General features: G+C 46.6%; 1 protein-coding gene across 1 annotated transcript in view; it reads left to right on the top strand.

Moving 5' to 3' along the window:
* Window positions 1-1,670: 1,670 nt before the first annotated feature.
* The window catches only part of NOS1AP (nitric oxide synthase 1 adaptor protein), an 88,863-nt gene continuing 75,499 nt past the window's right edge, over window positions 1,671-15,034 (top strand). The window contains exon 1 of the mRNA XM_026656187.1: window positions 1,671-1,738. Coding sequence (XP_026511972.1) covers window positions 1,724-1,738 — 15 coding nt within the window. The 5' untranslated portion in view covers window positions 1,671-1,723. The remainder of the gene's footprint in view (window positions 1,739-15,034) is intronic.

Raw genomic sequence — 15,034 nt, 5'->3', positions numbered from 1 at the left:
TGAAGTCAGGCTTATCGCAGTGCCTGTAATTGCCGGGATCACCTCTGGAGCATTTTTGTAAAAAATTTGGCATCACATTAGCTGTACTCGAGTCATCTGGTACAGAAGCTGATTTAAATGATAGGTTACAAACCACAGTTAGTAGTAGTCTGGCAATTTCACATTTGAGTTCCTTCAGAACTTTCTCCAAAGGAAGACTAAAAAATTAACACTATACAAAATGACATTGGCTCATAGTAAAGGAATTAAAAGCTGTCTGGCTGAAAGAGCTCATCAAACCATAATTGTACTTGGGGAATCCTCATCCCATGTGGTGATGGAGTGGACTGTTCTTGACATAATGCTACTCTATCTTGATCAATGATCTTGAAGAAAATGATTGTAGATAAAGTTTATAGAGGACACAGATTGATGAAGTAGTAAATACTGAGAACAGGTCGGCTTTAGAGTGGTCCGGATCTCTTTATAAGCTGGATGCAATCAAGTAATGTGTGTTAATACTGCCACCTGCAAGGAACGATATCTAGGAACAGAAAATAAAAGGCCACTTACAGGACAGAGGACCACATCCTGGAAAGCAGGACCTCTGAGAGACCTAGAGGTCATGATGGAAACCAGCTGAACATGAGATCCCAGTGGGATGTTGTGGTTAACAGAGCTTATGCAATGCTTGGATATCTAAGTGGATGACTATTGAGCTGTATACAGCACTGATGAGATCATTATTGGATACTGAGTCCAATTCTGGTGTCCACACTTCAAAAACAATGTTAAAAAATTGGAAGGCGCTCAGTAAAGAGTTACAAGAACGATTTCAGGTCTGAAAGACCTGCCTTATACTGAGAGACTAAAAAGTCAAATCTGGTTTATGCAAGGGAAGTTTTAAGGGATGACTAATCATCTCCTATAAGTACCTATGTGAGGAAGACATTTCTGAGAGCAAAGGGCTCTTGAATCTAGCAGGCAAAAGTATAACAGGATCTAGTGACTGGAAGCTGATGCTTGGCACATTCAGAATCAAAATAAGGCACACTTTTTTTAGCAGCAAGGGTAATTAACCATTGGAACAACTTAGCTAAGGACATGGGGGGCTCTCCACAATGGGGATCTTATGGTGAAATGTCTTTCCAAAAGATCTGCCGGAAGGTATGGGTTTGGTGCAGGAATCATTGGGTGGAGTCTCCGTCCTGTGCTATGCAGGAGGTCAGACTAGGTTCTTCTAATGGTCCCTGCTGGCCTTAAAACCTATGAATAAAGACAGTTAAATATGTGGCTTGATGAAATGCCTCGCATGACAGGGAGAAGGAATAATCTGCAGATGTGCGAAAGATGAAAACATCAGGCCAATAGATGGGAGGGGGGGGGTAGGATGACTCAGCATAGGAATAATGGGATGAGATTAAGAAATGGAAAATTTAGGATGAATATCAAGGAAAATTTCCTGACAGATGGATTAGACTGTGGAATAGTTTCCATGGGAAAGTGACAGAAGCGTCATTGTATAGGACACGTAAAATAGACTGGACAAAATGCTGTGATGTATAAGGAGAAATGCTCCTGCATTGGCAGGGGGGTGGTTTAGCTGCTTGATGGAAAATTCCCTGCACATCTGTGCTATTTTTCGAACATGGGAGCTGTCCTAATCCTATTTTCCCCTTTTTTCTAGTACATTGGAAGCCTTGATGTGCCTCGGCCAAACAGCAGGGTGGAGATTGTGACTGCAATGCGGAGAATCAGGGTAAGTGTTGCAAAGGGTGTATGTTTCCTTGTGTGTGCCACGTGGTTAAAGAGACAAGAAGGGGTGCTGGAGGGCATGGCTGCCTGATGGATTCTGTGCTCTTCACTAAGCATTGATGTTTCTCGTAAGCCAGCTTCTTTAATGTTCTTTCTGACTCCACATGTTCTCACTGTGGGTTTCGTGCCTTTCTCTGTGTTGTCTTGGATGTTGGAAGACTCTCCTAAAATAAGGTTTCTTTTTTTCTTGCTGGGGTATTGGCTGGCATGGAGGCATCCAGTGCCTACCTTGTGCCAGTGTCTTGACTTGGTTTTGGTGGGGTTTGAGTGGCTGCGATTGTCTCAGAAGCTGCCCGCTGATAGGTCAGGGAGTGTAGAAGGAGAGCGTGGTTGTGCATGTCTGTCTTGGTTCCTGAAGCATAGACAGATGCACATGCAACTCTTAGATGAAGCAGGGCGTGTGTTGTGCAGAAGGGTCTCCATGAAGCATATGTGAATGGTTTAGCCCATTGCATTTCCAGAGTTCTGCTATTACACCACTGCATTATCAGAGAGGAGTGGTGGCCTGGAATCACAGTGGATCTGTTCTGGGTACCTACTGTTATCCCTGTGACTTGTGCCTAGTTTATTGCATGTTGTTTCTTTACCACTGAGGACCAATTTTAACCGTGTAGTCGGCTGGCCAGTGGCAGTAAGGTGGTGAGTGGTATTGACTGTTACCATTATGATACTGTCATGTTTGGAGATTTCCCAGGGATCTGCAGGAATGACACCTCAGTGATACCCCAGAACCACAGCCTGGCACTGCTCTGAATTTCTCTGAGGGTGGATTTGATTTAAATCAAATTGATTTAACTCATGATTTAAATCACTAGTCAGGAAGACTCGATTTAATCATGGATTTCTACATAAAAGTGCATTCTTGTGGGTTGTTATAATCTTAATACATATTCTTCACAACTCAGAGATAGATGTAGGTTTCATTTTTAGAAGGTACACACTATATATTTTTTAAAGTGATTTATTTGAAAACTTTTCAGATTAGTTTTACAGCTATATCAGAAAATAAACTATTGTTTGGTTATTTCATTTACCAAAGGTAATTGAAGCAGATATTTATGAAGTCATTGGGAGATGAACTATCTCCAATTCAACAGGTTAATCAATATTTGGAGGATTTTCTTGCCATGCTGTATTAGGAGGAGAACATCACCAGACAGACATTTAAATTGTTTTATTTAACTAAAACAACAACGTTCTGTATTCTGGATTTTTTTTCTTCAACAGGAAACATATAATATTTTAAAAAAACAAGCATATGAATTTTTGAATTTAGTTAAACATTCAAGTTTTTAAAATCAGGTTTGTTTTTGTTAAAGTTGTTTAAAATCATTAAATGAAATATTTAAAAAAAAATTAAATCGACTATGTCAGCCAGGTCAACACGAGAAACATAAAATATTGGCTTCTGCAGCTAATTCAGTCGTCTTCACCTTCATTTTCCTGTTTGTTCATAATCTGGAAAAGAAAAACAAGCTTTTCTGCTTTTTCAGGTCCCAAAAAATTTCTCAATTTGGAATGAATTAGTCCAAGGGAAGAAAATATTCTTTCTACACGGGCAGAAGAAGCTACTGCTGTTAAAAGTGAGACTATCACTTCAACAGTGTCTGAATCCAAGTGCTTAAGTGACTTCCACCTGTTCGCTGGTGTGACTTTCTTTAAAAAAACATCAGCAAACATATATTTCTTGAATGGTTCTTATTCCCAAACTGTGTCTCTTTTACGGCTGGCTGCCATTATAGGGTTTCCCTTCTAGTGAGAGAATGGTATGGTAGATTTCAAATCAATGAAGGCTACACTCAGGAAGACCTCAAGACTTCTGGAATATGCTTCTTAAACAGTTTCACTTTTGTTTCTACTGCCTGTCCCTCCCGTCTCACATTTATCTCCAGACTTATTCTCCTTGTCCAGATCTATTCGGCCCCCAACAAGCTTCTATTCATTGAACTTTTTGAAACTTTGCACTTTTAGAGAGCGGCAAGGGATTGACTCTGTGTACACAAATTTGCAGAGGGACAATAGGGTTGAGGTCTCTTATTTCTCACCTCTATATTTTATTTATTTATTTATTTAAAAACATTTTTGCTGTTAACCAGCATGTTACCTCTGGAGACACAAATCCACAGTTTGAGAACTGAAAAACTAAGCATCTCTGATGGTATCTTCTAGACTGAGCACTGAGTCCCATTGTGTAGATAGAAAGATTAACCTAAATAATCTATACAGAAACCCCTGGAACCCCATAAAATTGGGTCCCTAATCCATGAACTATTGGAACTCATTTACAAAACTTTTCTTAAACATTACATGAACTATAGTATGAGACAATATAAATTAGAATTTATAATCCCTATTCCATGATATCATCTTTGAGCTTTAATGTATCTATCTTTAGATAGGCTTTTTCCTCAAAAAGCATTTTATCAAAAAAATCAATGATTTAAAAAAAATCAGATTTTTTTTATTTAAATCAGATTTTTATCCACCCTGATTTCTCTCAAGAGTAGTTGTTCCCAGTGCATTGCTAGTCAGTAGTTGTTCCCAGTGCATTGCTAGCCAGGGGGTTGGGGATTGCTGCCTTTGTGTTAACATTGCGTCGTGCTATACAAGGGGAGCTGTGTTGCGCAGATAGGGATGTAGGCAGAAGTTAGGTATAGTAGAGAGAGCGAGCCTGGAGCACAGGGCCTGGTGCAAGGCCTGAGGCCTAAATCAAAGTTAGAAAAGGTCAGGCCCTGTCATAAAGCAAACGCCTACTTACATGTTCACTGCCTGGTACATGAACTTGGCAAAAGCCTGGGTGGCATTGCTAAAACACAGGCACTCTAAGAAGTACTAGGCGCTGGGTATTCATGTAATCCCATTCCGGAAGGCTGGCACAGGTCTACCCCAACGTGGAGTTATGGCATAACCCCTGTCCTAGGTGATGGTACAGGATCACACTGACCCTGAGTAAGACAAGGATGGGAGGATGATGGAGGGGGATGTTTTGTTCGAACCAGCTGGTCCAAGGTGTAGGGTCGGTAACTGACCATGTCAGGAGTGTGACACGTAACCTGTGTGGCAGATTTCTGTTACCAGTCTGCCTGAGGCGTTAGGTGATTAGGCTGAAGCCATAGGATCTTTAGGGGAGGAGATGACGAAACACACCAAGGGTCTAAGTTTAAAGCTTTATTCATAAAATAATAACAGCGGAGAGTGAGGGGTGCTCCCCATGTCACTCAGAGGAAGGAAGGAAGCATTAATGCCCCAAGCCCTAACCTACTTTCATACTCACACACGCTCTACCCTAGGCTGGCCAAGCCTGGGTGTAACATAAGAAGAAGAGGGGGAAGGGTGGATGGGAGTTCTGTCCTGGGCCCAGGTTGTCCGGGGTCCGCTGCGATCTCCGAATTGCTCCAGCTCTTAGGAGGGTTTTTAAGTCCAGGGTGCCTTTGCGGGTGTTTTATTTCGTGACCTCTGTTCCTGGTGTTTTTTGTACCAGTCCAAACCAGCTCTCTGTGGTCTCCTCGGCTTTCCCAAAACACACCGGCTAGACTTTGTTGACCTCGTTGTTTTCCTCCGTGCTGGCCTTCACTTGTCTCGCTTGTTATGGGCTGCCTTTGCAGGTCTGCTCAGCTGCATCTTCCTTCCTTATGGCTGATCGGTGAATTCCGGGCCCCCCTCTTTCTTGGCAGGCAGCCGAGAGTCAGATGTGTGTTGTGGCCTTGAGCGGGCTGGAGTCAGCATCTTATTTTTGGGCCTAGCAGGAGCGCAGAGTTAACCTGTTCTTTGCTCTTTTCCTCCTTCCCCCTCTGGCCTCACGTGACCTGTGAAGGAATCTTTTGTTCCACACTCACTCACACCTTTGACCCTTCCCAAAATGCCCTGCGATGCTTGCAATAGCGTTAACCATATACAATGCTGATCTGCCTTCCCCAGGGGACCCCTTGGGCCATTGGGGTGTGATACCTGTTCCTATCAATGTATACAAGAGAAATCCTAGGAGGGGCACCTTTGTCCAACCAAAAGTGCCATTGCTGAGTGAGCTGAGCCCATTGTGATGGGCATACCTGTGTTAGTGTCCCTGTGGCTCCTGGGGGGGCACAAGGACCATGATCTGTTGACAATAAACCTGGCTGAGCGCCTTTGCCGCGGAACCCAGCATGTGGTCTTTCTGGGCAGTGCTGTCGGGTTTGCTGAGCCGGCTATCTGCGCAGCTTATGGAGAGAGCATGGTACAGCTTACTGAGAGAGCATGTGCACACACCAGCTACCGAGGGTAGGCACCTGAGGATGGACATATTGAAGCTGTATACAGGGTATTGGGTATATGTAATGCTGAGTGCTGTTTGACTAATTTCCTATTAAAAGGGGAGCCAAAGGAAATGAGCAGTGCACAGGAGAAGATTGGTTACTACTTCTCTGCCGGATGAGCGTTTTAGCTACACAAAAGACACGATCTTGATGTTGTGCCTATGGGTGTGGGAATATGCCTGTGCGATGACTGATAACATGCTGGCTACTGTATCCAATTGGAGAATGCACAGCAGGGGGGTCTGTAGGGACCCTACTGGGGTTTTGAGGGTGTTCCCGTTTTCCTGATGTTAGTCGTGACTAGGGACAGGTTCAGACATCTTCTGGGTTACCCAAACATCTTCGGCCAGTGTATTTGTGCAAAGATCTCGTGTTCTGTTTTGGCTGAATTAGAATGGCCATGAGAGAAGCCTTTCTTCTGGCGGCTCTGCTGCCTGCCTCACTTGAAACCAGAAAGTGCAGAGGGGCATGTACGTGGTAGTGGGGTAGGGTGGGCGGAGGCTAGGAAGCAGCTGAAACTCTTTCAGCCCTTCGGGTTTGGTTTGATTCTGCCATATCCAGCCTGCCTTCCAAGCTGGCAGCTCAGCATCTCCTGTGGCCTGCATGGGATGTGGTGCTAGGACTTGGGTTGGAGGAGTTCAGCCCAGCTATTACTTCACAGATGTTGATGTTGCAGAATCACCACAACAAGCAGTAACCACCCCCTCTTCTTGGCAGCCTGAGTCTAGAAGCCAAGGACTGGAGAACGCTTGGGAAGGAGGCATCCTATCTCCCCTAGAGCAGTGCTATCTCCCCGGCTCCTTGAAGTACTAGTTCCCTCAATCTCCGTGCCTGCGGTTCATACTGAGAACTCGCTCTGTTGGCAAACAACAAGCAAGCTCCTCTCACCATCCCAGAGCGCTGCCCAGTGGCAAAAATCCTTCTAATTAAAACACAGTGGGCACATCTCACTTCACTGGCATGTTGGATTCTAAGCAAAGTTATATGTAGTACCCTGGCTTTTGGTTTGTTCCCAGTAGTGCCTGCAGCATGCTTAGCACTATACAAGCATAAAGGAAGGGCTGGTCACTGGCCAGAACAACTTAAGACTAGAATATACTCCCCACTGGGGACTGATTTAAAACTTGCCCTGTCCGCTGATCAGTGAGGAGAATGCTGACAAGACCCCATCTCCCCTGGGAGAACCACAGAGGGGACAGGGCTGCGACTCCAAAGAGTTAATAGATATCACCTGTCCCCCTGCTTTGTCTGCATTAATCTTGCAGTGGAGTCCTCAAGTCTTCCTTGATTTGGATTATTTCAAAATGTCCCAAAGTACATCTCTGATGGCCTAAGCCAGTGAAGCTTCTCATTGAAACCTGACAGATAAAACACATGCCCCTTCCAGAATGTTACACAACAGGTGAATCCTCTGTACTCCACAGGTCAGTCGTGTGTAAATACCCTGTGGTGAGGTGTGGCAGGGTGCTGGTTGAGAAGCCCCTAGTCAGCTCCTGCCACTCCAGCCCAAATCAAGGGGAATGGATTAGGGCTGGGTGAACCGCCCTATGTTTGCGTGGTAACTGACCACACCTGCCAGCCTCATTAGCAGGAGCTATAAGGCTGGAAGGAAGTGAGAGAAAGGAGGGGTGGAGACTAAGGCCTGGTCTACACTGGGGGGTCGACCTAAGATACGCAACTTCAGCTACGAGAATAGCGTAGCTAAAGTCGACGTATCTTAGGTTGACTTACCTCGCGTCCTCACGGCACGGGGTCGACTGCCGCTGCTCCCCTGTCGACTCCGCTTCTGCCTCTCGCCACTGTGGAGTACAGGAGTCGACGGCAGAGTGATCGGGGATTGATTTATTGCGTCTACACTAGATGAGATAAATCGATCCCCAATAGATTGATCACTACCCGCCAATCCAGCGGGTAGTGTAGACGTACCCTAAGAGTGGGAGGTCAGGCTCAGAGGGAGTAGGAGCCTCCTAGTCTGTTGCTGACCAGGCCTGTGGTAGGCCAAGCAGTTGTAAAGCCTGTATATAGTTGGAAACTGGTGGTGGGGAACTGATCAAAAATAAAGAACACGGTTGTTGCACCAGACTGAAGTGTCCCTGATTCACGGAGGAGAGGGGCCAAGGGGCTGAATATCCAGGGGCGCAGTGTGAACCCCCTACATGAGGGTCTGCTTCTATCTTTATCAAAAATCGCCTTATGCAGTGCTGGACTCTGCCATCTTCTCCTGTGCTAAAAGGCCAGGTTGCCTGCTCACTACAAACCCCAACCATAAACAATGGGCAAAGAAGAAGAATTTAATGCCCTTTGGACACTGATTTTGTGGGCACTTCATTGATGTTTCCATCTTCAGCAAGACAAAAGTGTTGGAGGACTGACTTTTGTCAAGAAGGCTTCTTTTCACAGCTCTCTCTTCAGTCCATTAACAATTGACACATGGACCCAGCTACAACTTGCAAAATCATTTTAATGTGAAATTTGTTCTCCTTTCTCAGTCTGTCTGTGCAGCACTGAATGAATGACTGTTTACTCCTGGAGGAATTTTGCATTGCTGCGTGTGCGCAGAATTCATGGCCCCCACAGATTTATTTGCTTCCCCACAGAAAAATGACTTCTGACCGGGAAGTAAAGGGAAGCCACAAGAGCGGTCAAGCACCCCTCCCCAGCAGTGCAGGCAGGTTGGTTTGGGCATCTGGAGCAGCTGGTAGAGATGTAAATCACCACCAGAGCAGGGGGGTGGGGGGGCTGGGCAGTCATGCCTGTGAGAGAGAGACTATCCCTCTCGCTCGCTATTGCAGCATGCTTGGCATGGAAGATCAGGGCTTTTGGGTGTTTCTGAGGAGGTAGGTGTGGGACAGGCTCTGTCCCCTTAGGCAGAGCAGAATGTAGTAGCCTGTTGGCTTAGTGAATTGTTCCCATTGTTCTTAGTGAATTCCCCCAGGAGTATAAAACAAGTGTAAAAATTTTAAGGCTCCTTTATGTTGCCAGAGTGGTGTAAAGGAGCCTTGTTGTAAAGGACGTATGGCCTTATAAATGCTTATGGTGCTATATTGATTAGAACTGGTCTAAATTTTTGGACTGAAAACATTTCCTATCAAAATGTGCTCCATGAACTGTTTCCTACTGACCTTTCTGGAGATGGTCAAAAGGCAGTATAAATTATGAGTTTGAGTCCCCAGCCCTCGCTTGCTCCTCAGTTACCTATGATGTAACACTGAGCATATGGCTACATATATTTTTTGACTGATAACTAGAAATAAAGGGTCAAACCTAGCTACATTACTATTAGACAGAGTGGGTTTGGGGATTTCCTCCATCCATTGTACTGTAGTTTCAATTATTTTGGTAATTTATTTAAACAAGCGTGATTCTGTTGCATTATTTTAACAAATAAAATATTAGAATTTTAAAATATTGTGTGCAGAATTTTTAATTATTTGGTGCAGAATTCCCCCAGGAGTAACTGTTAAAACTTGTTAGATCCTGCAGTGGTATGTGTTCATGGACAGATATCTCTACTTGTTTCTTTTCAAATATTCTGACCCTTAGCCTTCCTTCTAAATGATCTCCCACAAAGAAACCCTTAATGAAAAGTGTTCTGAAAGGAGTACAGACACCAACCTAAAAGAGACAGTGAAATCTACATAGTTATGTGGGGGTGAGCACAGGTGGTTTTTTTTATTATGAAAAATCAATAAACTAAAGAAACAATGAAAAGTACAAAAAGGTAAATGACTTACAGCAGGGGTTCTTAAACTGAGGATTGTGACCCCTCAGGTGAGTTGCAGGTGGTTACATGGGGGTCGCGAGCTGTTGGCTCCATGGGGCTGACAGCTCCAAGCCCCCATTAAATTACCCCCTCCTGTTTTTAATTTATGAGGGGCAGGTCATATTCAGAGACTTGCTGTGTGAAAGGGGTCCAATACAAAAGTTGGAAAAACTACTGACTTACAGCCTGTACGTGTTTCCACGTACTGTGTGGATCTCCAGTAGAATGATGTAATTGCACAGTTGTCCAGCTTGTCAAAGCTGCAAGACCAGACAGTACAAAACCAGACAAAACTCCATTGATGGAACATGTTAGGGTGGGATTACAGTAATAAAGAGGAGGCGATACATGTGACTAGAGAAGGAGGGGGCTGGGGCAGGAGAGCAATGGGGTTAGATGGGATGGCAATCTGGCATTCTTTGAGCAGTCTCAACATTTTAATCCAAATGTGGCTAGAAATGGGGGGCAAATGCCTTTAAATTCATATAATTGCTCTCTACAGCAGCAAGCCATTCTTTATTTGGCTGCTAACTTGGACAGGTCTTGAATACTACTGTCTGGGCATGATCCTACTCTTCCATTTTTGTAAAATCACACGCTTGGTGATTGCAGCTTTCAAGAAACAGTTTTCCCGTGGAGCTAAACCCAGGTTAGCAGTTAAATAACCTAGGATATAATTTCTGGCTGAGGTTTGGATACTGAAATCAAGCACCACTTTAACTCTTGTTAAGAATCCCATGCACTGCTACAGACTAGGGACCGAATGGCTGGGTAGCAGTTCTGCAGAAAAGGACCTAGGGGTCACAGTGGACGAGAAGCTGGATATGAGTCAACAGTGTGCTCTTGCTGCCAAGAAGGCTAACGGCATTTTGGGCTGTATAAGTAGGGGCATTGCCAGCAGATCGAGGAACATGATCGTTCCCCTTTATTCGACATTGGTGAGGCCTCATCTGGAATACTGTGTCCAGTTTTGGGCCCCACACTACAAGAAGGATGTAGAAAAATTGGAAAGAGTCCAGCTGAGGGCAACAAAAATGATTAGGGGTCTGGAGCACATGACTTATGAGGAGAGGCTGAGGGAACTGGGATTGTTTAGTCTCCAGAAGAGAAGAATGGGGGGGGATTTGATAGCTGCTTTCTACTACCTGAGGGGGGGTTCCAAAGAGGATGGAGCTCGGCTGTTCTCAGTGGTGGCAGATGACAGAACAAGGAGCAATGGTCTCAAGTTGCAGTGGGGGAGGTCTAGGTTGGATATTAGGAAAAACTTTTTCACTAGGAGGGTGGTGAAGCACTGGAATGCGTTACCTAGGGAGGTGGTGGAGTCTCCTTCTTTGGAGGTTTTTAAGGCCCGGCTTGACAAAGCCCTGGCTGGGATGATTTAGTTGGGAATTGTTCCTGCTTTGAGCAGGGGGTTGGACTAGATGACCTCCTGAGGTCCCTTCCAACCCTGATATTCTATGAAAGGAACCCCGATGCAGATGCCATAGGACTGTCCAACACTAAGGCAGCTGTGGAAAGAAGGGGACATAGGTTTTAGAGGACTAAATGAAAAATGAATACACTTAAATCCTCCTTGAACAATATAAATGGACTGGCGCACCAGTTTGGCCTTCCAAAGGCAAAGTTTTGAAGTGTAGAACAGCCCGAGAGATCACAGTAAAGAATAATAGGGATTTCCTGTGAAAGGTGTGAAATTTAAACGAGAAAGGGTCATGTACCTATGGTCTAGTACAGCCTGGGAAATGAAGTAAGATATTAAGGCGATATCTTCAGCTTACAGATCACAGTTCTGCCAGGGATGCTTTTACTTTTCATTGCTACAAGTTAACACCCCAGATGGCAATCACTGAAAGAGGTCTGAGAAAGCAAATATTAATCAAGTTTTTTTCAGTTTGTGGCTTTAGCAGCACGCTATGCATAGCCCTTTTCCCAGCTCCCTGTGCTTTTTGTGGGTCTTTCACACAGCACCAGTGGAGAGAGAAATTCTAAAATGTAGGAAAACCACAAAAGTTGTTTGAGAGAACAAGAAGCAATGGTCTTAAGTTGCAATGGGGGAGGTCTAGGTTGGATATTAAGAAAAACTTTTTCACTAGGAGGGTGGTGAAGCACTGGAATGGGTTACCCAGGGCCGGCACTTCCACTAGGCGACCCTAGGCGGTCGCCTAGGGCGGCAGGATTTGGGGGGTGGCATTTTGCCACCCTCAGCGGCAATTCGGCAGTGGGGGTCCTTTTGCTCCATGTCTTCGAGGCGCTTCGGCGGCAGGTCCTTCACTCGCTCCGGGACCCGCCGCCGAAGCGCCCTGAAGACGCGGAACGGAAGGACCCCCGCCGCCAAATGCTCTGAGGAGGAGCGCTGCTGCCTAGGGTGGCAAAAACCCTGGCGCCGCTCCTGGGGTTACCTAGTGAGGTGGTGGACTCTCCATCCTTAGAGGTTGTTAAGGCCTGGCTTGACAAAGCCCTGGCTGGGATGATTTAGTTGGTGATTGGTCCTGCTTTGAGCAGGGGGTTGGACTAGATGACCTCTTGAGGTCTCTTCCAACCCTAATCTTCTAAGATTCTATTCTAAAAGTTAGTGAGAGGACTCCATGAGACAGCATAATGCCTGAGACTGCTTGCAACTGTCTAGATGTCAAGGTGACTGTGTCCCTTTAGAAAGGACAGGGTAGTCGTGCTGTGCTTTAAAGAATGAGGACATTTATTTTCCAGAGACTCTTGTCAGTGAGCAAAGGACTATATGGAAAATTATGGAGCAGCTTGGGGATCTCAAATGCAAAGAATCATGCGGGCAGGTGCTCTGGTGTGTGGGCTCCAGAAGAGACAGTAGCTAGTCTAGTGAGACTGTACAGTATCTGAACACAGTAACTGGGATTGAAGACTGGAAAGTTCTTAATGTGGTGCCTCGTTTAGAGGAGTGCTTTGGAATTGGACCAGTGAGCCTCCTCTCAGTACTGGGAGCAGCTGACAGAGCCTGGAGAGGACCCCACTACAACACATATGAACTGAGCTTTAATCCACGGGGTTTTATTTATCAAAAATCCGGGCTCTGGAGCCAGCTTCTACGCTTGGTTTGAAAATGAACAAGTAGACATAGGTGTCTTGTGTTAGCTGGATTTCATTGTCAGAGGCATGGTGAAGATGGGCCAGGTATGAATAACTTAGGAGCAAGGGGATGAATTAAGGAATGAAAAATTTAACTGAATCGGGGGGGAAAACTTAGACAGGGAGCTCTGCAAGCCTGCAGAATAGCCTCCTAAGGGAATCACGAGCAGCCCATCCCTGGCCCAAAAGCACTGGCCGCCTGTACCAAACTACCCTGCACTTGCTGCCTGGGCTGGGTTCAGGCAGCTGACAGGCGTGTCTTCCCAGGATCCTTATTGCGAGGTCTCTCATAAGAGACTAGTAAGGTGCTGTGCGCAGTGATGGCTCCTGCAGGGCTGCTGGGTGTAGTTCTGCTGCTCTCATCGCTAGGAGGGGGAATGGTCACGGGTGAGCTGTGCTGGGACCTGTTAGGAATCCCCCTTCGATAGGGAGTAAAAGTCATGTTCCAATGGAATTCTTTGGAAACATGGGCACTTTCTTTAAAGACAGGACCCAGAGCGGGAGGGTGGAGAGACTGCACCGAGTAGGACTCTGTGCTAAGCCACTGGGAACCTAAGTAACCTGCCAAAGGAGGCCAGGAAGGAGCATATGAACTTCAGCGGGCACCAGACAAATGGGTCGTCCAGGAAAACAGGCAGACCATGCTCTGGTTTGGCATCCTCTGGGAGATATTCTGTGCCATGCTGAATGCAGTTGGGAGCTATATATGAGGAGGGCATATTGGAGTGAGGCAGGGAACAGTCCACACCTGAGCCAATGCAGTTGTGTTAGAGGTTTTCTTAGGCCTGCCTGCTGGCTCTGGTAATGAGCAGGGTCACACCTTGAGCATCGGCAGGGGCACCGAAGATCCAAGGAAGCAGGAACCTGGAGGTGAAGGGGTCATTGAGCTAGAAGCGTTGGATTCCAGCATGCGTTTTGGTTTAACAGGACTCTTGGAAGTCTGGCAAGGTTTTTGCCATGAAGTTACTGGGATAGGTTCCTGAATGGAAAGCTGCTTTCCGGGCTCTGCTGAGAGGCAGTGGGGAGCTCAGCACAAGTCAAGGGCCCCAGGAGAGGAAATGCAGCCCTGGACTCTGGCTGTGGTTGGGAAAAGCTGGGTGGCTGTGAGGAGCAATGGGAACGGGGGACTGGATAAATCTGCTGACTGTCTTACTGCCCTGTTGGGTGGGAGAGTGAGAGCGGAGACTCCAGCTTGCTCTGGAGGAGAGGAGAGTGCAGCCTGTGGCTACCTGTGTGTGCTGCTCCAGTGGTGGGGGAGCCCTCTGGGCTGGGTGGCAGTGCCCTTTTCCCCATGGAACGTAGGGAAGGTTTCTGGTTGCCAGGTGTTAGTTGGGGCCTGTAGCCTGTGGAATAGGGAGGTTTTCAGACACTGGGAGGTGAGTCAAACAGAGGTATCAGTCCAGGGAGCAACACCCCTCTCCTGGCCCTGGAGCTGCGGCTTGATTGGCTCCTAGCAGGCCTGCTACCCCCAGAAGGCACAAACAGAATGGGGAAGGCTTTCCTTAATGGAGGCTCCCCGTTCAGCTGCGCAGCACAACCAGCAGTGCACTACCCTCTCCTGCTGTGTCCAGCGACTGCATGGCTGTGACCAGATCACAGGACCCTATGGGGCTACCCCTGTCCGCCAGGTGCCTTGCTGATCCCTGATTGGTTCCTGACTAAACCTTGCTGTAGCTGGCAGTAGGGATGAACAAGACAGACGGGCTGAGACCACCGTGGGATGCGGTATATGCCTGACATGGACAAGGTCTACTCAGTCTCCTAGCCAGCATGACTGATGAGCAATTTCCAGCTCCCACTGCCTGGGACCGTCATTCAAACAGAAACCTGACCCACTGCGGGGCAAAGAGAAAACAACACAGCAGGCATTGCTGGGATTCCTGCCTGCTGCCCTGCGTGCCAGCTTCGCGTCCCCTGGCTGCGTGGGGAGCCGCCACGCAATGGGCCGTGGGCAGCAGACATCTACATCTAAACAGGAGACGCACTGGAGAAATGTTAGAAAAAGTGGACTTGCAGTCTGTTGTGTGGATCAGGATTGTGGGGCACTAGCAGAGCTGTGTGTGCCCAGCACTGGGGTAGAAGGGGG

Source organism: Terrapene carolina, unplaced genomic scaffold (genome assembly GCF_002925995.2).
Source record: "Terrapene carolina triunguis isolate 2854851 unplaced genomic scaffold, T_m_triunguis-2.0 Scaffold212, whole genome shotgun sequence".
NCBI lineage: Eukaryota > Metazoa > Chordata > Testudines > Emydidae > Terrapene > Terrapene triunguis.
The sequence above is the reverse complement of the archived record's forward strand: the minus strand, read 5'-3'. Positions and strand labels throughout refer to the sequence as shown.